Source organism: Grammomys surdaster, unplaced genomic scaffold (assembly GCF_004785775.1).
Source record: "Grammomys surdaster isolate TR1022 unplaced genomic scaffold, NIH_TR_1.0 231, whole genome shotgun sequence".
Lineage (NCBI taxonomy): Eukaryota > Metazoa > Chordata > Mammalia > Rodentia > Muridae > Grammomys > Grammomys surdaster.
Window position 1 is genome coordinate 4771564 of NW_021604676.1, and position 24943 is coordinate 4796506.

General features: G+C 43.6%; 1 protein-coding gene across 1 annotated transcript in view; it reads left to right on the forward strand.

Annotated features, from left to right (window-relative positions):
• The window catches only part of Elovl5 (ELOVL fatty acid elongase 5), a 63381-nt gene that overhangs the window by 16617 nt on the left and 21821 nt on the right, over positions 1 to 24943 (forward strand). The window contains exon 2 of the mRNA XM_028773581.1: positions 22271 to 22336. Within this exon, the coding sequence (XP_028629414.1) occupies positions 22279 to 22336 (58 nt within the window). The 5' untranslated portion in view covers positions 22271 to 22278. The remainder of the gene's footprint in view (positions 1 to 22270; positions 22337 to 24943) is intronic.

Consider the following 24943-nt stretch of genomic DNA (forward strand, 5'->3'; position numbering starts at 1 on the left):
AACTTACAAGTAATAAACCTAAAAAGAACCCTCATTTGGGGGCTAGAAGAGATGGCTCAGTGGCTAGGAGCACTGGCTGTTCTTCCAGAGGACCTGGGTTCAATTCCCAGCACCCACATGGCAGCTCACAACAGAATGAAATTCCAGTTCCAGGGGATCTGGCGTCCTTACACAGACAGACAGACAGACATGCAGACAAAACACCAATGCACATTAACGGAACGAAACAACAGCAACAAAACCCAAACAACCCTCACTCTCTTTTTGAGTTTTCTTTATTTGGGGGAGGAGTGGTGGTGGATATTTAAGTTTAAAAACTAAATTTACAGTATCATTTGGAAATAAAACCTTGGGGAAAGGAATATCACCATAGCGGCTAATACAACAATTGTCAAGCATTTTGTTTCATTTACGTATGCCTTTAAAAATTATTGAGCTTCAGGTTTAGCTTATGCAGATTATATCTATTGATGTTTAACCTGTCAGAAATTAATTTTAAATGACTTTAAATTTGAATTTGTAGATATTTTTCTCATTACCTAACAGCATAAACAATTCTCTTCATGGAAAATGTGCTTTATAAAACAGCAGAAAATTAGTACACACCAGAACGCTTGCTTTTGCCCGTCTCTTACATGCCTGCCTTAACAAAAGATGCCTGGATCCTCTCAATCTGCTGCATTCAGTAGGTTCAGATCTTACACGTGTAGTCTCTGGTGAGAGGAAGATGGGAAAGCAACCTTTCAGTATCATGAAACTAGCTTTTTCTTTTTGAAAAGGGTCCAGAGGCTGGGGTGATGACTGCATGCTGAGAATCCCTCTATAAAAGCTCCTCCATGTTGCATTTTTAAAGAGGACCTTTCTACTTAACTATTAAATGATCGCTTTTCATTCAGCAGCTCTTCCTCTCCTTCCCCTCCTCCTTTCCCTCCACTTAAGATTCTTGATGTGCGCTGCAGGGTGTGTGTGTACTCCTCCATATTTGACTTTCATCAGGTGGACAGCAACTTTGGACTTGATCACATGACTATGTCTGTAGAGTATCCTACTTAGGTAGGGTAAGATTTACTGTTAATGTGTTCCAATACTGGCTGTTGGGGTATGTGCTGTATTGTAGAGTTGTGGTAGAAAAAATATTATTACAAATCTGAGCAGAAAGGAGCAAATAAGATTAAGGTCCAGATCATGTGCGTTGGGGTGCACTTTTTATTAATCCCAGTACTGGGGACACAGAGGTAGGTGGATTTCTGTCACTTTGAGGCCAGCCAGAGTTAGAGAAACCCTGTCTAAAACAAACAAACAAACAAACAAACAGACAAAAAGATTTAACGTTAGCAGTAATAGGTTTTTAAAATATCTTATTTTTATTTTTGAATTTATTCCTTCCCATGGAATATCTTTGCTTTATAATCTTTGGACCTTAAAGTTGGCTGAAAATCACTTAAATATCTATAATCTCTTTTATTCAGGCTTAGTGTGGTTTACTGTCGATGCTGGAGAGTGACCACCTTTGTTTTAATATTAAACTGCTGCAGGTCTCCCCTTGATCTTGCTTTCTGGAACTGTTTAACCCCTAAGTCCCTGGAAGACAAGTCTTGCCAGTCTGCCTGGTTTGTGCTGAGTCCATTCCAGTGCAGGGGCTCCTGGTTCTAGATACTAGAATATCTTCTACTCAGCCTAGTTAGGGAGGCCGGGACAGACAGCAGTCAGCACCAAAGTCCAACTTGGTGAAGCAGTACGCTTTACTGTGATCACTTACAGGGGCAGAAGAGCTAACAAGCAAAACGAGGAGTGTGGCGCAACTACATAGTCTGTAGCTTAACAGGTGAAGTGTCCTTTCTAGGCGGGGTGGCTGATCTGAGCCCTTCTAGGCAGCTCACTTATCTCTGCTTATTCAAAGTGGTTGGGCTTTTCTTAAAGACTTTGGAGCTTGGCTTCTGAGAGTGGTCACTCCTTCTTGAACAGGGAAGGCTGTAATGAATCCTGTCAGTTTCAGGGACTTCTGCAGTGGTTTTGAGTCATGTTCTGTCTTAAGCTTTCTCATAGGAGAGAATGTTTCAATAGAAAGGAAATTACTATTATATAACACTCCTTCTTAGGCACCCCCCCCCATACCAGCCAAACCTGTTTTGTTCTTAAATGAATTTTAGTAGCCAGAGTATCTCATTATTTTTTTCTAAGGTTTTAATTAATATTATTGTACATATTTAAAGAGTATACTGTAGACATTTGATACATGCATACAAATGTATTGTGATTAAATGGCATTGAGATCCTTCAAACTCTTTTAGTTACTTTAAAATACAGATGGCCGGGCAGTGGTGGCACACGCCTTTAATCCCAGCACTTGGGAGGCAGAGGCAGGCGGATTTCTGAGCTTGAGGCCAGCTTGGTCTACTGAGTGAGTTCCAGGACAGCCAGAGCTATACAGAGAAACCCTGTCTCAAAAAACCAAAAAAAATAAAAAAATAAAAATAAAATACAGATAAACTATCATAAATTACAGCCATTCTGCTGTGCTACAGAACACTAGAAGCTCGTCTCCCTTTCCGACTGTACTTTCATCCCTAGTATCTGATCTGTTCCTGTCCCCTCTCTCTGCCCTTGCTGCTGCCCGAAGGGCTTTGGAGTTGACTTGATGAGAGCACTAGGGAATGAAAATAGGCAATAAAGAGACAGACAGACAGACAGACAGACAGACCGACAGACATAGGGAATAAAGAAAGAGAGAGAGAGACAGAGAGAGAGAGAGAGAGAGAGAGAGAGAGAGAGAGAGAGAGAGAATGAGAATGAGAGAATGAATATGAATGAATCTGGAATCAGATAGGACAAGCATTCTAATGGAGACCATCAGCAGCCCTGAAACTTAGCAGTTCTCTGGAGGAGAGTAGTCACAGGCTGCTGTCATCCCAGAGGCCTGTGGCTTATGCTTTTTGACACAGTGTCAACAGCTTTACTAGGACCTGGGAAGGCCTTGTTGTTCCCGTAGGTGTGGCATTGGCCTCTGTGACATGCTATGCTCATGTCAATAGTGTATCCTTAGTTCATCCCTGCCCCACCCTTTACCTTCCTACCTTTCTTTTTCTATGAAATCAACATTTAAACTCCTACGAGTGAAAACAGTTAAGTAGCTGTCCTTGTGCTGTGCCTGACTTGGGTATGTGTTCTGACTTGTTTATGTGCCCCATTCCACTGCTTCTCCATCTTGGTTCTTGCTTGTGTGCATGCCTGTGTCTTGCTGAGGGTGCAGCCTAGACCACTTACACGTAGAGAATAAATGCTCCCTGACCAGCTAAATCCTCCATCTTTGGCATCAATATCCTGATACCCTTGGAGATACGCTTGGGATGGAACCTTGTGGCTCCTCTGGTGGTTCTGAGTTTGGATTTTGGGGGAACGCCTTCCTTGCAATTTTCCGACAGTGACAGCATTATTCCTTTTCCTGTGCTCACTAGTGTTTGCTTTTATCTTTTTAATCATAGCAGTTCTGATTGGCAGGTGGTGATTTCTCAGTTTCCTTGGTGACACCAATTATTTTTCATGTACTTCTTTGCTACTTCCTTTTGGGAAATGTCTGGTCAGATTGTTTGCCCACTCTTTAAAAAAATGATTAATAAAAAGAAGATTTCACAAATGTGTGTTGTCCTTGCACAGGGGCCTTGCCGATCTCTGTTTCACCCCAGTGTTTTGTGGGTGCTGAAGTGAATGTTGCTCCTTTATAACATTGAGAAATCTGCTTTCGTTGTTGAGTGATTGAGATCGGACAGGCATTTTCTTCAGTTTGGCTGGTTGTCACTAACAACAGCTCTTTGTGCTGCACCCCAGTCTTGTTCCTGACCTCCATTTCTTGAAGGCTTACCCTGCTCATGCATCTGTCAATATAGGTATGCTATACTGTCTAGTTTGCTTTATCGCTGAGAATGAAACTGGAGAGACAGGAATGAAAAGCAAGTCTGGTGATATACGTTGAAAGTGAGCTTTTGGCTGGGCGGTAGTGGTGCACGCCTTTAATCCCAGCACTTGGGAGGCAGAGGCAAGCGGATTTCTGGGCTAACCTGATCTACAGAATAAGTTCCAGGACAGCCAGGACTACACATAGAAACCCTGTCTGGGGGAGGAGAGGCAGGGAAGGAAAGTGAGCTTTGATGGAGAGTTTAGGGGCTGATTTTTCAGGTTGGGTGGAATCAGGTTGGGTGTCAGAGTGATGTTTGAAGATAGAGTGCTATTCATATGGACACTGAGTTTGTTCGGCAGAAGTATGGTTCTGCTAGTTATTTTTCCTGTGAGTCAGGCTCTGCCGGTGTGGTGTCAGGAGTATTCCTGGAATGGCAGGCTGGGATCCGTTGGGTAGGTAGCCCTGGAAGAGAGGCAGTAAAGGTAACATGGGAAATGGACTATGAATGAATTCGTGGAAAGGGAAGAATGCAGACAAAAGTAGAGGGGTAAAAAGGCACTTTATAGAACAGGTTAGTGATCCCGCATTGATGCTGTGCAGAGGAAGGAAGCAGTATGTTGAAGAGACCCCACACTTGGGAGTTTATTGCTGCACTATCTGTAAAAGCCAGGAAGTGGAACCAACCAACCTGACTGTCAGCTGAGCTGAATAAAGAAAATAGGATATACACACACAGTGTAATTCTCTTTAGCCTCTTGGATAGAGCTGGAGAGCATTGTGCAAGGAGGAGTAAGTTATTCACAGAAAGACAGTCACCCCATCTTCTCATGTAGACAAGGACGCTAAAAGGTGAATCTCATAGAAATGCTAGTAGGGTGATCCAGGGCTAGGAAGGGGAGGAGGTAGAGAGACATGGAGACAGTGTTCACAGGTGCGGTAAGGCGAAGAGAGATAACTTGTCATGTTTTGTGCCACAGAGCAGCCATGGCTGACAACAGTGAAGTATGTAGCATAGCTACTAGAGACTGTTTTGGGTGTTCTTGGTGTGAAGCAGTGCTATGTCTGAGATGATATATATGGTTACCATGACAATCATCACGTGTTGTATATACATGCAGACTCTCACATTGTGCCTTGCAAGTATATAGTTAAGTATATAGTTATTCTGTCAGTTAAAAATAAAAAGGTCATCTTAAAAATAGTGAGTTGGGAAGGGTGAATTTCTTCTGGTTTACATAGTACACGCTTGATGGTTTTAAAGTTTTAGCACAGTGGGTTTTGGTGTGTCCTCGGTGTTCCTCAGACACTGTTGTCTTATTGCAAAGCATTCCTGTTCTCAGAGGAAACCCTGTACCTCAGCTCTTCCCCGTCTATGCGCCACTCGTGACTACCTCGCTTGCCTCCATGCGGAACTCTGCAGACTTGCCTGCTGACACTTTCATATGGCACATGGACAGTGTCTGTGGCTCATCTACTCTGTCCTGTCAGAGTGATGTTTGAAGATAGAGTGCTATTCATATGGACACTGAGTTTGTTTGGCAGAAGTATGGTTCTGCTAGTTATTTTTCCTGGGACGAAGGCTCCATGGGTGTGGCGTTAGGAGTATTCCTGGAATGGCTAGCTGGGATCCAGCCTGACTAGAAAAGCAAACCTGTGTGGGTGGGGCCAAAGATGTGGGTCTTCTGGAGACAGTTCCCAAAGCAGACTGGATCCCTGGAGGGCTCAAGGAGAAGGGCTGCTAGGAGCTTGTGTTTAAAGAGAGAGGAGTGTCTAGTTTCAGGATGGATGGTGGGATCCCGAGTTAGAGTGCCTGTGGAACCATAAGTTCAGCTAAATGGGGTCACCCCATTTTTTGCCACAGATGAGGTTTATAAGCAGCAAAGTGGGAAGATTAAATCTGTTCTAATTTTAGTGGCAGTTAAGAGCTGGGCAGCAAGAGTTGGATCTGTTTTCCACCCAGTACAGGCTCTGCAGTTTCTAATGTGTGAGTCTCTACTTTTGTAAATAAGAAAAATAACCCTTTATAGGATTATTGAGAAGATTAAATTGAATAGTTTGTGTGTGGTGCTTGGTCCTAAGTGTTCGTTGGTAGCTACTACTGGGATTGTTATTGGTGTGTTTCTGTTATTGATGGTTTCATCTCAAAGCCAGCATCACCAAAGGAAGAGCATTCAGGCTTCATAATGAAACCTTTTTAGCTCATTAGCAAAGCATTACAGCCCATAATGATGCAGTATGTGTTTGATGCTAGGACAAATCAGACCAGAGTTAATGCCACCTCATCCTGGTTAACCCAAACAGCCTCTCTCCCTACTTGCTCAACAGTTTCCTACAGTGAGAGAGACAGTTCTCAGACAGAGGGCTACTTGTCACCATGAGGCCATTATGACCCAGGTTAGTTAGTTGCTCATAAATTGAAGCTGTTGTGTCCCAAGACACTTAGGTAGAGGACGTTTGGAGTGTGTCCTCTGACACGGGTATAAAATTTGTCTGTGATCAAGTCAAAATATTTTCCTGTTCATTAGCACCCACACAAGGATTGGAAATATCAAGCTGTTTTCTTTTGCTTTAGCTCTTCTGATAACTAAGGACAGAACCAGACTTTGGCTGACTCAGCTGTTGATCACCAGGCCTCTCCTGCAGGATGCTATGTACACAGTTAGGAAACCAACCAGGAGAATGCTGTCCTCTTAAACACAGAACCCATTTGACTTAAGATCTGGGACTCTGTCTCTCAGACCAGCTTTATAGTTGCTTCAGAGGATTCCTCCCTTTGAAGATCTTTTAAAGTCACCAGTCTACATTTCAAAAGCTAGATGACCAAAGAGTATCTGTAACACACCTTTACATAAAGGGGAGGTTGTGGGTATTAAAGGAAAAAAACAATTTGTGGTTTAGAACTGCTCAGTTGTTAAGAGCGTTTGTTGCTCTTCCAGAGGACCTAGGCTCAGTTCTCGTAGTCCACACCAGGTGCTTCACAATTCACTCTAGCTGCAGCTTTGTGAATGTCTGCTGAGTGTGGATGGTTTTGGTTTTGGATAAGGAGGAGTCACATTTGTCTGGCAGCTAGCTCTTTGAACTTCAGAGAGAGAAGTTCTCTTCTGGCCAAGATCTTGTGCTGTGCTCCCTAAAAAAAAAAAATTCTGATGCTCAGGAAAGGCATCTTCTAAGACCATTTTACAGTTTCTTTTATTAAAATTTCCCTGATTTCTCTAGAAAAAGCTATTTACAACTTCTGTACACAGATAGGGTCCTCTTTAAATCTCCTTAATTTTCTTGTGAAGACCCGTTAGTTAAGCCTTGATGGATTTCATGTTAATGTCACCACTGGCTTTCCTTCATCTTGTTATAGTGAATGGTTTTTCTGATAGCTCAGATTGAATGTTGCTGCTTGGGGAGAGCTGGAGTGAAAAGCTCGAATGAGGATTCATATTCATGGGTCCCGGGAGAACTTGAGCAGGTCCTCCCAGACGCGGTCCTGTGGCCTGGTGTCAGGAGAGATTCCGCCCTTTATACTTGTCAGGACTTACGCACCATGAGTACCTGGCCGCAGAGGAAACACATTCCTGGAAGAGGCTGGAGTTTCCAGAGGCTGAAGCTGCCTCAGTCTGTAGTGGGGGCTGCATTAGTCGGTGCCCCCTACATGACAGAAAACCCCATGCAGAGCTAAGAGACATCAGGAAGGGCGTCACAGTCACAGAGTGATGTAAAATGGCCTCTCTGTTTTGAGACAGAGTCTCTGTGTAGCTATGGTTAGCCTGGAACTCCCCGCTTGTCTCCACTTCTCCTGTGTGCTAGGGTCTAGGGTGTGGAGCCCCATGCAGCATTTCAAAAATACCTCTGTCCTTGTCACTTTCAGTAGGGTTGATAAGAAATTAGCCAGACAATAGAAAAAGAAACATTTTTTTTTTTATAATGTAACAAGCTTTCATATTTTGTTGCCAGAAACACCTGGGATGTGGCAATATAAAAATACTGAGGATTTTTTGTCACAGGAGCCTGAGACTTAACTCCCCTGCAGAATACCTTCTTAGTGTGAAACCCCAGATTGAATCTGCAGCAGGAGCTGAGATGAGGAAAGGCGCCCCACTCATTAGGGACAAGGACACATGGCTTGCACTCACTGTCATGGAGCCCTGGAGCGGCAATGGTTTTATCCCAGGTATTTTTGCCTGCTTGTTCCAGTCCTGTAAGATGAGATTTTGCATTTGTCCTTATGACTGAGGTGGTGCTGATTACAGTGTCTTTGAATCTCAAAGACGACATTTTCTTGAGGACTTTATTTGTCCCGTGACCTTCTTACTCTTTGAAAAGTAGCCTGTGTGCAGTGCAGGGCTCCCTAGAGTGAAGCAGGATGGTGGAGAGGAGAGGGTTAAATAATGAAGCTCTGACAGACTACCGTGGAGAGCAACAGGAACACCAGTGTTTGGTGATGGTTTAAGATCTGGGGCAAAGATCAAAGGACCGCCCCTCCCCCTTTCAACACACCCCCATATTTATTTTTAGTTGCATCCCCCAAAACTACCACCATGCAAATTAGATTGAGGATTTGGCTGTGTGTTTGTTTTTATTTGATACATGCTTAGCCTTGCTTGTTGGTTAGATTTTCTTAAAACCTTTATGGATTTTGAAAACTTGAGCCTTTTGAGAGAGTTGTAGATTCATATGTAGCATAAGAGAGAGTGCAGATACACCCTAGGGCAGGGGCTCGTGGGTGAGGATGAAAGGAATAGGAGAACTGTGGAATTATATTTTAATTTAAAATAAATAAAAGAACTAGGACGCAGATCTTAAATACCCTTCACCTGGTTTCTCAGGGTAAGTGCCCTGCAGACATTGACCAGGTACAGTCTGGCATGGCATGACGCCATCAGCACAAGTTTGCTTTGATTGCCACATCTTTCCCCTTCACCTCTAACCTTTGGCAACCACAAAGCTCTTCTTCAGCTCTGTAATTTGGTTATTGCAGAAATATTATATAAATGGATTGACTTCTTTGACTCAATTTAAATCTCTGGGCAGTCAAGTAGGTTGTTGGTACATCAATAGTTTGTTTTTTTTTAAGTCCTTTATCCTTCTAGGTTTCAAACTTGAATACACAATATCTTGATTCTCTCCTGTCCCACTACCTCTGGATGTCCCCAGCATGTCCCCCTCCCACCTTCCTGTCCTCTTCTATGTTCTCTTCTTTCCTTCCTTCGGTCCTTCCTGTCTTCATTTCTCCACCCTTCCTTTTTCTCTTTGTAACCCAGAAAGCCCAGTTACTGCTGCCTGCCATGTCGGGGGTCCTCTCACAGTACCTCCTTTGGCCTTTACAGTCTTTCCCTTCCCTCTACCGTAGTCCTGTCTCCTGAGCATTAGGGAGTGATGCGTCCTGTTCAGGGCTGAGCACTCCCCGTCCTTTCTCAGCACCTGGCCAGTGGCTGCATTGACTGCAGAAAGAGACTTCCTCATCAAGGTTGAAGGCAGCGCTCATCTATGGATAGAAGCATAACTAATTGAGGAGGCAGTTTGATGTCATGTCCATCTAGCCGAACAGCATATCAGATTCTTCCCCTATCACTCCCAAGACCTTAGTGACCACTCCCCTACCCCCTGGCCACTCCCCTGTCCCCTGCCCAAAGCCTTGGAACAGGCCTCAGATTCAACCAGAAGGCGGTTGGTTGCCTTCACAGCCTTCATGTTCCAGTAGGCATATCTTGTCAAGCTGGTTGGTACTCTTTCGATTCATTGCTGGATAATCCATTGATAACATTTCTCCTCCAGTGGCCCAAAGAACTCTCTGGTGTTGTGAAAGCTAGCCAGCAGGAGAGAAATTTTTGAATCAGTTCCATCTTGACTTCTCTAATGTCCAACCAAAGTGTGCTCTGTCTTCAGCAGTAGTCTTACAATCTAGCTCTCGGGCAGCCAAGAGCAACACTAATGGCTTGCTCGCACTGTTTTGGGGCCTCCCTGACTAACAACTCATGGCAAGTATTCCTTGCCAGGGTTGTTTGTTTTGGTGTGTGTGTATGTTTTGTTTTTAATAATTGCTGAGTAATATTCCATAGTATCGACGTATTGCTGTTTAACTGTCCACCCATTAAGGAACATCATAGTTACTTGAGTTCAAGTCTTACCATGGTAAAAGCTGCTATGTTCGTGTTTGTGTGAACATACTTTTTCATTTCTTCAAATGTTAAATAAATTCATTTTGGTGATAGAGTAGTATGTAGTTATAGGGCCTCTATCATAGTTTCTGTAGGTCATAATTTCTAGATAGAATTTTAATAGCTCTTCTCAATATTTCTACAGTTTTAAATATTACCTAGATGATGGTCTTTAGGGAAGTTGTGGGTTTTTTAGCATTGATTTCTAGACTTTTACATAAATACCAAATATAGTTTAAGCATTTCCTTTAATTTTTTTTAAAAAGTTGTTTATTTAAGTACATACAATTTTGGAGTGTTTAACGTCCTGAAAAGAAACTCCACACACATAGTAGGCACTTTCCATTCTACCTCCATTCCTCTCACACCCCTCTCCACCCCCACCCACCCCTGCCACTGGCAGCCATGTTTGTACTTTGTGTTTCTCTAGTCATTTGTTCTGGGCATTGAATGTAATGGAATAGCTTTTTTGAGTTGTGCTAAGTAATACATGTGGTGCCTTTCTGTCCCATCTTGTCCCAGCACACTTTGTTGATTTGTTGCTGAACTCTTAAGATTCTTTAATTTTGGGCTGTTAGAAATAATATATCACAGATTTTCATCCTCTCAAGTGAATATCTAGAATTTCCGGGTTTTCCATAACATACACACACACATAACATACACACATATTACATACACACACAGCGGCACTCAACCTGAGTGTCCGAGACCAGCAGCCCATAGTATCTGTAGCTCATGACTTCCAGATAGAATTTTAATAGCTCTTCTTAATATTTCTGCACTTCTAAATATTACCTAGTGGATGGTCTTTAGAAGAATTGTAATACACATCTGCTTTTATTTTTTTAGTATTGGTTTCTAGATGTTTATGTAAATACCAGAAAAAACAGTTTAAACATTTAAGCAGAGGCAGGTATGTCTCTGGAAGTTTGAGCTAGCCTAGTCTATATAGTGAGCTCTAGGCTAGCCAGGACTGCATGGCAAGACCTATCTCAAACAACAAAACAATAAACTGAACAACAACAAAACTGCACAAATACCCCAACTTCCCATATCTTTGCCAACACCTGTTATTACCTACCTTCGGAATAGCTTATCAAGGTGGCTATTCCATGAGCCTTTTAAAGAGAGGCCAGAGCTGTTACAGCAACCCTGCTTTGCAGGCCCCATGGTGTTAACAACCACAGTGACTCTGCTTTTGTTCAGAGTTCCCTGTGAACCCAACTGACTGCCTCTGGCTTTCTGTGAAAGAAGGGGAGAAAATTGTGAGTTTTTTCCCCCTGATAAAAATAAAAGAATGGCTGCTGTTCTGACATACAATAGCATTGAAAACTTTTGAATTTCAGATGGCAAGTTTTCTGTTTTAAAAATAGTTGAGACCCTGCTTTGTGGCTTAGAGAACTAACAGCCAGGGGCTTCTCATAGAACTTCACATCAGCTAGGAGAGTCTGCAGGAGAGCTAGCTGTGCTGTGTAATGCATGCTGGGTATGTGCCATGTATGTGAGGCGGGGCAGTGTTAGAACACCTAAGAATTAATGTCTGTGGTGGTAGGGTTTTGCTTCACTTGGAGAGATTGTTGGAATAGAAGTGGTCTTCCTTCCTCTTAGCTGGTAAAATTACAGCAAACAAGGAATTGTGCCAGAATCTGTTGGGATAAAACTCGGCTTGTCCTTGAGCCTGCTGTCTAGGCTTTGTCAGTGTAATACGATATACAGATGGGATGAGTGTGTAAGCATCAGCAGCTGTAACTGTAGTCTGGACGTGGACATTTGTTAGAATTCAGAGGCCCATTCATTCATGAACCAGTTACTGAAGCAGACCGCTCCTCAGAAACACCCGTGGAGCTGCTCAGAGCTCCTTCTCCAGAAGAACGAACCTGACCTTCTAGGGATGGCTTCCAGACGTCTGTGTTTTAAAGCTGGTGATTGTGAGTACAGCCAGATTTGAAAAGCTGTTACTAGGAAACTGTGGGACTCCAAGAGGACATATGTATGTCCTCGCTTGTTCAGGCTTACCTGGGCAGTCACACACTCATCCAGGTTCTCTTTAAAGGTACAGATGTGAACTCCAGAGGTGTCACTCTTGAAGATCTTAGACCTAATTAGAATTTTGGACAAATGAACATATACTTGTATTTTAACTAATAATTACATTTTACAAAACAAAATCTCCACCATTTTATCACAGATTGAAATACAGTGGAAATGGCTGAGTGGTGGTAGCACATGATTTAAATCCCAGCACTCAGGAGGCAGGACCAGACTGATCTACAGAGCAAACTCCAGGACAGCCAGGGTTACACAGAGAAACCCTGTCTTGGGGCAGGGGTTGGGGGAGGTGGAAATGATGGTAGAGTTTTCAGAGGAGACCAGGGGAGGATCAAGGCCCTAACACATTGTAGAGGTTTCTGAGGACTCCAGTACCACCCATTTTAGGGGAGCGCAACTGTTTTCTGGTTGGTGTTCATATGGTTGTATTGTAATATGTTATTTAAAATTATATTAATCCTGTATATTCTCATAAGTGTATATCCAATCAATTCTGGTACCTACTGTCTCCATTATTTTAGTACAATCAAGAAGTTGGATCGAAATTCCCCACAAGGTCATAGGCTGTGAAACTTGCTTGATATCAGGGCTCTGTTATTCTCTATTGTAGCTAGAGTCACAGGCGGTAATGATATTTGAGTCATAGGACCCTTGGAAGGCTGTCTGAAGTATTTTAAGAGCAGTAGGACATAGACCAAGTTCAGTTTTTGAGTGCATGAATACAGCAGCTCAGTGCTTCTCTAGGTAAAATGGATCTTGACTTAGAACAGTGATGTCCAGATCCATCCACTGCAGTTTAGCAACCCAGTCCACTAGTGATCCCATATGATCACATGGCTGACTGGTAGCTGTGGCTCACTGCTGTCATCTAGCATCAGAGGGAGTGGATGTCACACTGACTGTCACCAGGCCAGGAAAAAAATTAAAGTTGAAAACATAGTTTCTTATGAGGATTGTTCTCATACCTCCACAGTGTCAAAGAACTTGACTCTTCTTGGCCAGAGAGGTGGCTGTTCTTTTAGAGGACTAAGGTTCGGTTCTCAGCACCCACATCAGACAGCTTACAGCTGCCTGTAATTCTAGTTCTGACACCCTCTGGTATGAGAGGACATCTGTGCATAAACTCATGCCAGGTACACAAACATACAAAAACAAAATTCTCTGTGCAGCCACCATGTGCTGGTTCTAAGTGAGAAGAGGCAAGTCAGACACAGGCTTACATCCGCTCCTCACTAAGGATAAGGCAGACTCCTATCTGCATTGTTCACAGAGAAGTTAATGACCAGCATCCTTTCAGCATTCCAGAGACATTGACCTGAAGTTTTCTTGCAGGTCCTATGATTCAATATTACGATTGCCTGCGACTCCGTCTACAATAGAGAATAACAGAGCCCTGATATCAAGTTTCACTGCCCTCTACCTCGTAGAGAATTTCAGTTTATGGCCTAGCTGGGTTCATAAACATCAGGTGTGTATTTGATCAGTGTTGAGTTTGAAATGATGGTGATAATATTTTACCTATGTTGACTCACTGGGTCATGTGAAGGTGTAAATATCCTCATTTCACAGACTAGAGATCTGAGGCTGAAAGAGGAAGTCACGTTTTCAAGGTCATCTGTTGTCAAGACAGGCACTTTGGACCCTGGCTCTGGCTTGCTTCAGAGAATGTGCTCCTTATTTATTTATTTATTTATTTATTTATTTATTTATCTCTCTCCCTCTCTCTCTTTTTAAAGATTTATTTATTTTTTATTTATATGAGTACACTGTCGCTATCTTCAGACACATCAGAAGAGGGCATCAGATCTCATTACAGATGGTTGTGAGCCACCATGTGGTTGCTGGGAATTGAACTCGGGACCTCTGGAAGAACAGTCAGTGCTCGTAACTGCTGAGCCATCTCTCCAGCCTGTGCGCCTCATTTCTGATAGGCCAGCAGGCGTCTGTGCATATCACTTACTACTCTGTGTTTTAAGAAGGGCGGGGTCCTGTCTGCCTCTGTCCTTTTACTAATAAAGCAGTGTGCTGCTTTGCACACAACAACTCAAGAAATATGTTAATGTGAGTCAGCTCCGTCTCAAAAGCCAGGTAGCATGAGAAGCCGCTGTGGAGCACAGAAGTAAAACTAGTCATGGTGTGGCCGGATCCCCACACTAATGCAAGGTTTACCTTTCTGCACTGTAGCTTCGTGGGCGGTAATGGGTAATTGTGAGAAGGAGTTCTGAGGCCACCTGCAGCAGACTGATGTTCACTTATCAGTAAGGAGGGTTCTATACATCAGATACTGTCTCATTCCAAGCAACAGAGTGTGTTTTAATGAAGCAAAAGTTATCACCAGTTCTCAGGTTTAAAGTGGAAATGAAGTTGGTACTGTTAAGAATAAATTTCTATTACAGTGTACCCATCTCTGACAAATAAGTTGTTCTGTGGAGTCTGTGTTGGAGACTGTGAAAGCTAACATCTCTGCTAAAAATCCCCTAGAATTGAATCTAAGACCGTTTTGGTTGCCCTTTCAGACTGATTTTCTTAGGTATGGATTTCTTAGATTATTTATATATTGCTTTTAAGGACCAGAAAAGCACATGTCTTTGTCCTGAATAGAAAGGAAGTTCCTTTCAATATTGGAAGGTGTGCATGCACATGCGTGTGTGTCTGCATGTTTAAAGTTGTTTCATACCTCAGAATGTCCTTGCTGAGCCGATGCTAAGAGCGGAGAAAGGAGGACCCCTGGGAAAATGCCTCTGTAACTAGGATTTTAGGAAGCTGCTGTTGTGGGGTCATGGGTCTTCCTCCCACTTTCTTTTGGAATGCCAACTGTGTCCTGCGTGTCTGACCATCTGTAGTATCATGATTGTGTACTCTTACTCAGAATGAATTGAAATAAGTGAAACTTTAAGTTGTGTTTCATAATACCTAACTTGAAATAACCAGGTTCTGTCACATAGAGGTTGCTGTATGCTGAGTGAGCCCAGATAGCAGAGCTACAGAAACTACAGAGAGACACCTGACTTGGGGTCGGAGGAAGGAGGAGGGGCTGGGAATGAAGAGAGCAGAGTAGGGAGGAGGATTACAGACAATCCCTTTAAGAGCAACTGCTGGGCATGTGGGTAAACAATCCTAGCTCTCTGGAGGCTGAGGCAGGAGGATTATGAGGTTTGAGGCCAGTTTGGGTTACACAGTGAGACCTTGTCTCAAACAAACGAATGAACCACACTGCAGCAGTACACTACCACAGATGACAACAAAAGGCCAGGCCAGTGGGGCAGCTGTCAGTTTATGAAGTGTCCTCCAGCCGTGTGTAGCCTCCACAGTTCCCTTCTGTGTGCTAGTGTGTGCCTGAGACCCTGGGATCTAGTATGCAGGGCTCCCTGCTTGCCAAGTGCATGCCAACCAATGCAAAATGCTCTCAGGCCTCCCCTCCTCCCACCACCAACCAGCAGCCACAGGAGTGAGAAGGAGGCTTCCCATTTGAAACATCTAATCTTATTTTAATACAAAGGAATTCTGATGGTGGCAACATTTTAAACATGTTTGTCCCCAAATTGTCCATTGTATCCACATAGTAGGAAAGCCTTACCTTCCCAACAGTCTGACCTGTGACTGTACTTGGAAGAACAGCACAGCCATCCCTTGTTCTTAGTTACTGATCCAAGAACCTGAATGCCCTGTGCTGCTTTTCTTCAAGTTTGTCAGGAAAGAAAAGGATGTCATCATCAGGGTGGTGATGAGAGTTATGGTTTTTGAGTGAGGTTAGAGCAAATGGGAATTCTACAGGAGAAAAAGAATAGCTTTGTATGTGGGAACAGAGGCACTGGACTAATAATAGGTTGTTTTTTTTTTTAATTAACCCAACTTTATTATTTGTTTAAATGCCAGAAGTTTTGAGGGATTTCACTGTTGGGTCACATTCATATCCTGAAGTTTGTTATAGTGTTTTTCCCCTTGTGTGTTTAACATTTCTGTTTTTGTTTTTGATTACTATGACATGGGCTGGCTGGGAATTCACAGAGCACCCCATGCCCTGTATTTTAACATTTCTAAAACGAATTGCTGCTTATTCTGTCTCTTTGGGAGCTAATGTTTTCAGCATAGAATACTCTAAAATTAGCAGGAACTCATTGTGGTTATGGTTGTGTGTGCACGTACGTGTTTGTGTGTGTTAGCAGCCAACACAAAGAATGTTCCATGCCTGCTCCCCCTAAGTTGACCCTCAAAAGTCATGGATGAGCCTGAGTGCAGGCTGTAAAGTGTCAGCCTGGCCTGGCCTCGCAGGTCATAGGTCTGTTAGCTCAGCTTGTTGGCTGTTTTAGGTGAACTTTGACAGTTCAAAACAGTTAAACACAGTATAATAGATAGCATGTAGACAGCTATATGCTCCCATGATATATTTTTAAGCCAAAAGGAATTTGACTGGACTGATTTCACAGAAAAGGAGACTGCCAGCCTGCTCTTGTCACCTTTGCAGCCAGAAACAGGATTTCCAGAATGTCCCTGGCACAGATGGGTCACCAGGCGGCCTGGTTGTGAATTTAGGGCATTAACTCTCCTTGCTGTGATTTGTATTCCAGCTCTGTGATGTAGTTTTATAAAGTCTGGCCTGTCCAGACAGATCGCAGTGTGGTCTGAGCCCCTTTCCTTGGTTGGCAGCTTTCTTGCTTCCTTAGGCAGGTAGGCTGTGCCTGGGAGATCTCACACTCTTCAGATTCGACTCTGTCGCCTGAGGAACCTCAGCAGTCCTTGCCATCACTGCCACCCAGGCCCGTTGCCACACTTCTCACTCTTCTTGGCAGCCCAGGGGGAAGCAGCAGAGGGGACTGGCTCGCTGGGAAACCCATCACGCATAATTTTTCATTCATTGAAGATGCTTCTAGTAACTGCAATATAATTCACCTACATTTGAAAGGAGCTAATGAGATAGACTGGGGTGGGTTTTCCACAGGAGCAGGCCTGGGCCCTCTTTGGGCATGTGGTTTGTTTGCCCTTTTGGGTTCAGAGTTTACAGTATTTCATGCTATGGTGGTTCTGATCTTTCTTTGAATTCGGGCATAAAGATTCTAAATTCTAAGTAGATGCTGGAAGTGATTTAGATGATGTGCTGAACTCTTTCTTCCCCTCATGCTCTCTTCAGCTATCCTTTCATAAATATAAGGGAGTTTATTTCATTCATTCATTCATTCATTCATTCATTCATTCATTCATTTTGGTGTTTTGCCTGCATGTGTGTCTGTGGGAGGGTGCCAGCTTCCCTTCAACTGGAGCTATAGACAATTGTGAGCTGCTATATGGGGAGGCTGGGAATTGAACCCAGGTAAATTCAGGGGAGTTTATAAACAGAATGCCAGCACCAGTCAGGTTTCCATAGTGTGATGTTTAAAATGTGACACAATATTATAGTTGCATGATTACCAAAAGTTGGTCTAGAATTTTAAAGTGGGGAAAGACTTAACTGAGACTGTCTACCGGCACCCTTGCAGTATTAATGTGGAGTTCTACCTTGCCTGGTGATGCTCACCGGTTATCCTAGCACTTGGGAGGCTGAGGCACCATTTTGAGGCCAACCTTAGGCATTTTTGTCTGTTACAGACAGAAAAGGAGATTGGCTGAAGTCTGTTCTAACTTACCGATCCCTGCTCACTTGTTTAATCTTTAACCATGTGTTTTATGTGTGCTCTCGAACTCTTGATTAGCTTTTGGGTACTCTTATGGTTGGAATTTCAAAAAACAAAAATAGATTCTGATACGCCTGGCTATGGCCTGCAGTTTCTGTGAGTCTAGTCAGGTTGAGTAGAGGTCAGAGACCCCAAGTTAAAGAGGCTGTTACTTTGGTTTAGTGTCAGCAGGGTCTAGTTTCTAAGGAGAGTAATCCATTCTTGTCATGTATTTCTTGTCAATTTGTGAGGAGCTGGGCAGATCAAAGAAAGGCCTGTTGCTTGCTCCAGAGGATCAAAGCTTCCTCTACAGAGGCCCAGTGCCTGGCTTGGTCCCTACTAGCACCACAGTATAGAGTGGCTGTGTTCCCACTTGGCCTAGCACACTTGAGAATCATGTCTTTGGGCTTCACAGCTTGGAGGCTGGAAACTACAGCAGGCAGGCAGGCTGCAGACCTGACAGCATGATTGAACATTGCTGCAAATTGGGTCATGGCATTCCCATAATTCCTGATGACTAGGCAAAGTGTCAAGGGTTCTTCAGGGTTCTGCACCTGTAGGAGAGTATGTCCCAAAGGCTACTTAACAGTGGGTCTGTCCAGCAGGGCAAGGAAGACCTTTGTACTGTCGTGTGGCTCGGCAAATGACCTGTGAAGGAGATGGAAAGGGCACAGTGTTTCAGGTCGTCCACGGCAGCATCGGGGGAGGGGTGGTGTGAGCAGCTGAGGATTGGCACCCCTCTCCTTTCCAAGCCATTCGCCACATGCTCTCTGCAAGCTGTGCCATTTGACTGCCCTCTGCAGAACCCGGCCAGATGCACCCAAGCCCAGGAGCCATTGTGCTTCTCTAAAGGGAGTGCAGTGCCCATTCTCTTGATGGACACAGGGCTGGCTCGTGCATTCACTCCTGCTGTCCTCAGGGCAGACTGCTCTAACTCAATTTCTGAAAATAAGTCCCACTCTGAGGTTCATTCATTACCCTGCTTTCTTCTTGTTGTGAAGGTATATCACGGTTCATGTATGTGCCTGTCATTAATATGGTTGTTTCTTATCCACTTGGATGTACTTCAAGACCCCCACTGAATGCCTGAAGCCAGAGGTTATATGAAAGCCTGTACACAGTTCTCTCTCTGTCTCACTCTCTCTCTCTCTCTCTCTCTCTCTCTCTCTCTCTCTCACACACACACACACACACACACACACACACACACACACTAGTTCTTTCTCTGTGTCTCACTCTCTCACACACACACACACTAGTTCTCTCTGTGTGTCTCACTCTCTCTCTCACACACACTGGTTCTCTCTGTCTCACTCTCTCATACACACACTAGGTCTCTCTCTGTGTCTCTCTCTCACACACACACACACACTAGGTCTCTCTCTGTGTCTCACTCTCTCTCACACACACACACTAGGTCTCTCTCTGTGTCTCACTCTCTCTCGAACACACACACACACAATTTTAACCTTTTTACATAGAGCACACTTTAAAAGGCTTATTTTCACATCTCCAAATTGCCAGCATTAGTATTTTTAAAGTCACTTATAAAGGCTGTGTGAACAGCCAGTCTGATAAGTAGATGTCACTAAGTGTTTTTCCAGTTGGTAGTGTGTAGTTGGTGGGGATATGCTGGACAAAGTGATTTGTGCCCCAGACAGGATGGTGTGGGTTTTACCTCTCTTCTCAGAGTGCTATACAGTCTAATACCAGTCTAAAAATGTTTCTGCTATTTTCAGTCTAATATTCCCGGACTACAGTCGACTGCAGGTTATTGAAACCGTTTAGATCCTCTTTGTATGTAGTGTTTTTCTCCCCTGCCTTGAATTCTGTTTTCCGAACTGTTCTATCTCTTAGGGTTTTAAGTCTTCAGTGCCTAGCACTTGGTGTGGACAGCAATTGTACAGGTGTAAATGAAAAAAACGAATGGTGTGGATGGGTGAATGCTGGACAGAAGCATGGCATTGTGGGTGTGAATGAGCAGCCGCAGCTGTTAAGAGCGCATGGACACGCCCAGTTGTGGGTGTGTTGTGGGGGGAAGACTCCTGTCGTGTCAGAAACAGGCTGGTGAGTCATGGGTCAGCCCCTACTTCATCATCCGAACAGCGGGTCTTTCTATGACATAGATCCTTTGACTGTTTCCCATGTCTGTTCTTCCAAAGACTGTTTGCTTTTTCACTATGTTCCTAAGTTTGTTTGAGAAAAGTTCTGCAAACCCAGGAGGAGAGTTGTGCAGAAAGGCACCATCAGAATAGATGTGGCACTCTGGCAAAGTCTCCTCCTGGGTATGCTTTTGAAGAGGGCCCCTCATGTGTGCCAGCTCCTGCAGCCCTCCACAGCCGAGCAGTTTAGACAGATTATCTAGGACAGACACACAAGTCTTTCCCGTAGCCCACTGCTGGATTCAGTACTCTCAGACTGAAATTTGACCTTACGTTTTTCTGCTTTTCTCTGGCCACGTTAGCCTAGATTTTCAAGCTGGACTCCGTCCTAGGCCGCTGTCCTTGGAATAATAGGTCATTCAGAGCAGTTCCAGGAACTTACTTTTTTCCCAGTCCACTAATGACTCTCCTACACTGTCCACCCCCACCCAGCCAGTTAGCCTTGTATCATTTAAAGCCTTTCTACAGTCTTGTTTCCAGCTTTCTTGTAGCCTCTAGTTAGAAAACCAAAGCTCCTCGCTTTCTGAAAAGCCTTGGTTAACAAGCAGAGTGAACGATTCTTGTATTGTTTCCTCATGTCTCTCCGGGAACTATGCCTGATATCAGAATCCAGAATGCTGTGACTTGAATGTTATTCCTACTGTGTAGCATTAAATGTGTGTGTACAACTACCACGGAGGTGCGTTCCAACATCTGCTGTGCGTCAGGCCTGGGTCCTTGTGCCTTCTGTGCTCGTCACTTGTTCTAGGTGACGCTGTTGAACGTCTATCCCTGTTTGCACTCCGCTGGACATGGGAGGCAGTAGATCCTTGATATTTAGTGTTTTCATTTAGCTGCTGCTTTAGGTAATCTCTTGTTCTCCCAAGTTTCTCTCTTGAAATATTACCCACCCCATGCCCCACCCTTTCCCTAGAGGTTTGGCTGTACTTAGAAATGGTTTTGAAGGTTTTCAGAAGAACTGCAGGCTCAGTAACTGATTCTGTGTTGAACAGTGCAGCTATATTTACAGCATGGCTAAACACATGATTGTGAATTTGATAACCATAAATTAAAGTTATATTAAATTTAACTGAATTGTTTGTTTGTTTGTAGACAAGGTCTCATTTGTAGCCTCAGCTGACCTTGAACTACAGTTAGCCTAGGCTAGCCTCAAATCAGAATTTCTCTTACCTCAAAGGTGTGTACTTCCACACCCATCTCAACATTAATTCAGAGTTCTGAGGATGAACACCTTGACTCATTACTGTGATCAGTTTGCTATTTTTAATGCCAAATTGACTTGGTTATTTGCTAATGAATTATAATCTAAATTTAGAAAAATTTGTTCATTGTGACCTCTTTTTGTGTGTGCTCCAAAGGGGAGAGATTTTTGGAGTGTTTATTCAAGCACTACCACCGGCTTCCTCCTGTGTGGAGCTGGCTTGACTGTCGTTGGAGGACATGGTGTTTCATATTTTAATTTTTTACTTTGGACATGAAGTGTTTAAAATAAAAATGAAGGTGACAAGTAATTTTAAGCAGGGAGCAGAGTCAGAGCAGGGGTCAATGGAGTATAGGTGACTGGGGGAATGTAAGAGGACCAGCAAGGTGAGAGACAGTGGGGGAAGGGGGTGTGTGTGTGTGTCTGTGTCTCTCTACATGTGTGTTTGTGGTCCTTGTGTGTGTGTGTGTGTGTGTGTGTGTGTGTGTGTGTGTGTGTAAATGCCATAATAACAGCATTGGGGGAAGGCTTAGGCTGGCAAGATGGCTCTGCAGGTAAAGGTACTTGCTGCCAACCTGACTTGTGACCACCTGAGTTTGAGCCCTGTGGACCCACGTGGTAAAAGGAAAGAACCAATTCCCAGACTTGTCCTCAGACTTCTACATATATAGCTCCCTCCCCCCCACACACACAATAAGACTATTTTAAATTGTATATAATATATACTATGTTGTATAGCCTAAGTATATATAATATGCACAGCATATATTATATACAGTATTATATCTGGTGACAAGCAAGGACACAACTCCTCTCCTGCTGTTTTGAGTGTCCTTTCCCTGTGAGGATGGATGTCTGCCACCTTTCATTCCCAGTTCCTTTTTTTGCACTGAGGTTCAGCACCACAGGGCGAGTTTCCTTGGAACTGAGAAAAGAAGTCCAGGAGGTGGGACTTGGTGAATTGACAAGCCGCATCATTGTTCTGGTTCTCAGCCCTAGCACATCAGTTGCCTGGAGTAAGTGGGGAGCAGTTTTGGTTTGCATGAAGAGTTCAACCTTTCTCTTTGCTCTTTTGAAAATGGCTTGTTCTTGTTCCTTTAGGAAAATGCATATAAGAAGTATTTTGAGTAGACAGTAATCAATGTCTCCTTTCTCTTTAATAGGTTTTAAAATGGAGCATTTTGATGCATCACTCAGTACCTATTTCAAGGCCTTACTGGGCCCCCGAGGTAAGGCGGCTTCTGGTTTAGCTCATCATCTGTGGCTCCCTTCCGGCTCTCTATAGCCTCTTGTAAATATTGCATGAGATCCTGGAAAATGTTTTCTGTGATGAGCTCAAAACTTTAACTCCAGAAACAAGGGACCTTGTGAAGTTCTCTGTTAGTTGAATGCTATCCCCTGGCTCTTGAGGCAGAGACTCCCTGGCTGTGGACATCTTTCTGCCAGCCTCAGTTTCCATACTTGCAGCCTGTGAACTCCAGTAACTTAGTAGTGATTGATAGTGGTATGCTTTTCTTAAATCTTGACTCTCTAGAGGAAACCAAGCCAGTGCATTCCAAACACACTCAACCAGAGGTCAAGATGCTCTCTTCTTGGCAAAGTTCCAAAGGCTTCTTTTCTCTAAAAACTGGGTCTTGAACTATTGCCAGACTGGCCCTGAACCCCTGAGATCCTCATGCCTCAGCTACCCAAGTGCTAGACTCGTAAGTGTCTGTGCGGCACCACAGCCAAATAGAAGTGTCTGCATACAGTGCTGGGCATGAAACCCAGGGCTTCATGTGTGCTGGAGAAGTGCTGGTGTTGAGTTAGGTTGTAATAAGTCCATAAGACTTTACTCTCATTTTTAAATTTAATTTTAAAAAAATCGTCATGTTTATTTTGACATGTGTTAATTGTACAAAGTAATCGGCTTCCTTTTGATTCCCATGTCTACAGAATGTTCTTGGTTCTTTCCCTCTGTTACCTTCTCCTTTCCCCTCCCCATCACCCATCCTCTTCCACATCTTTAATAGTCATTTAAGGATTTTTGGGTTTTTTTTTTAAGACCTAGTTGGCCTTGAACCCAAGATCTGCCTGCCTCTGCCTTCCAAGTGCTAGGATTTAAGGTGTGCACCACCACTGCCTTTTTTTTTTTTTAAATTAAAAAATCATTTCACATCATCTCATATGCTTCAAAGGGAAGCCATGTTGATCTGTCCTCTCTTGCCAGGCCCCACCTTCTACAGTTTTCAGCATCTCTGTAGTCCAGTCAAGGATGAACCAACCGACAGATTCACCCATTAATGCTGTCAGGGACCTACCTCATGGTCACTTTCCCCAAAGCCCTCACTAGGCAACTGCTTGTAAACAGTGTCTTCTCAGAGCAGAGGAGTCTCAGTTTCAGTCATTTTTAAGATACAGAAGCAAACAACAAAAGAGCTTCATCCATCAGAGGGTCAAAGAGGAAAGGTGTTTGATAACATCTGCCATAAGGATAAGGACATGGGGCATCTAACCTACTACAACCTCTTTGCTTCTGTGGCAAGTAAAATGCACATGCCTTAAGCTGTTATACTACAGTGATTCTTGATCGTTTTGCAAAGATACATGAAGGATGCCCTTCTCAGAATTGTTAGGACCAGGCATCAGCTAGTTGCCCATTCAGTAGGAACAGGTTAGACTAGAGGGTGGTCAGTTGAAAGAACAAATTACATTGGCAGTGCAGGCTCACACCTGTAATCCTAGCACCCAGGAAGCTGAAGCAGGAAAAATCATGAGTTTGAGAGTAGCATAAATCATGTGACAAGTTCCAAGCCATACCAAGCTATATGGTGAAAGGCAGAAAAAGAACAATGAAATGCATTTCCATCTGCTTGTGTTGAAATGGTGCCTTCTTACTTTGTTATAGTCAGAAAATTCACCTTTTAATTGTCTGAAGTAATAAAAATGATTAGTTTACTTTGCAAGGAAGAACAGCCCATCTCAAGGGCACTGTGGTAGTAACCGAGAAAGAACCCTGTTCTTTGTATTTTTCCACTTTGCCATCCTCATCTGTCCTCAAGATGGCCACCTTCATGATTGCAGCAGCTCAGGCTGTTCATCCAGCATAAGAAGAAGATATTTGTTTATTGTGTGAGCTAGAGAAAAAAAGAAAAGTTAGTAGTCACAAGTATCCCGACATTTTGGTTTCTGCACTGAGAAACCACACTGGACAGTGAGCCGACATGTTTACCTGGATCCTAAGGAACTCTCTTCCCTGGAGCTAGGGTTGTGACCAGCTGCTATGGGTGCTCTTGGAGGGAGGATGGGTGCTTGTTGGAAATATACAATGCAAAACAGTAAGGTGCTAAGCTGAACTTTTAAGTAAAGGATATGGAAATTAGATTCATTTTGTAGATGCTAGCTGGTATGTGTTAACTTACTTTCTCAATATATACTGCTAAGGCTCAGAGCTGAGATCAAAAGGTATTAGGAATCCTTTCCTTTTCTGTTGGTCTCTGGGGCCAGCCACTTCCCTGAAGGACTTGTGAGAACCAACAGTGCCATCACCCACTACTCTGGCATAACTGGCAGGGAAGAAGTGGAGGCAACATCTCTTTCTGAAACAAAAGAAAACAAGCAGTGGCAGACACACTGCAAGGGGTCAAGTGTCTGCACAGAAGGAAGACTGGCATGTAGTTCCCCAAAGGGAGCATATTCCTCCTTTCTGTGAGGCCAGGGTAGGAAATGAGGGCTTGAGCAAGGCAGTCCAGCAGACAACAGGGCACTTGGGTTTCTTCCCTTTCTTTGTCCTTCCTAGGAGAGAGGGTACAAGTGGAGTGTCCTTTGAGTCAGTGTAGGTCTCAAGTTCCTATAGT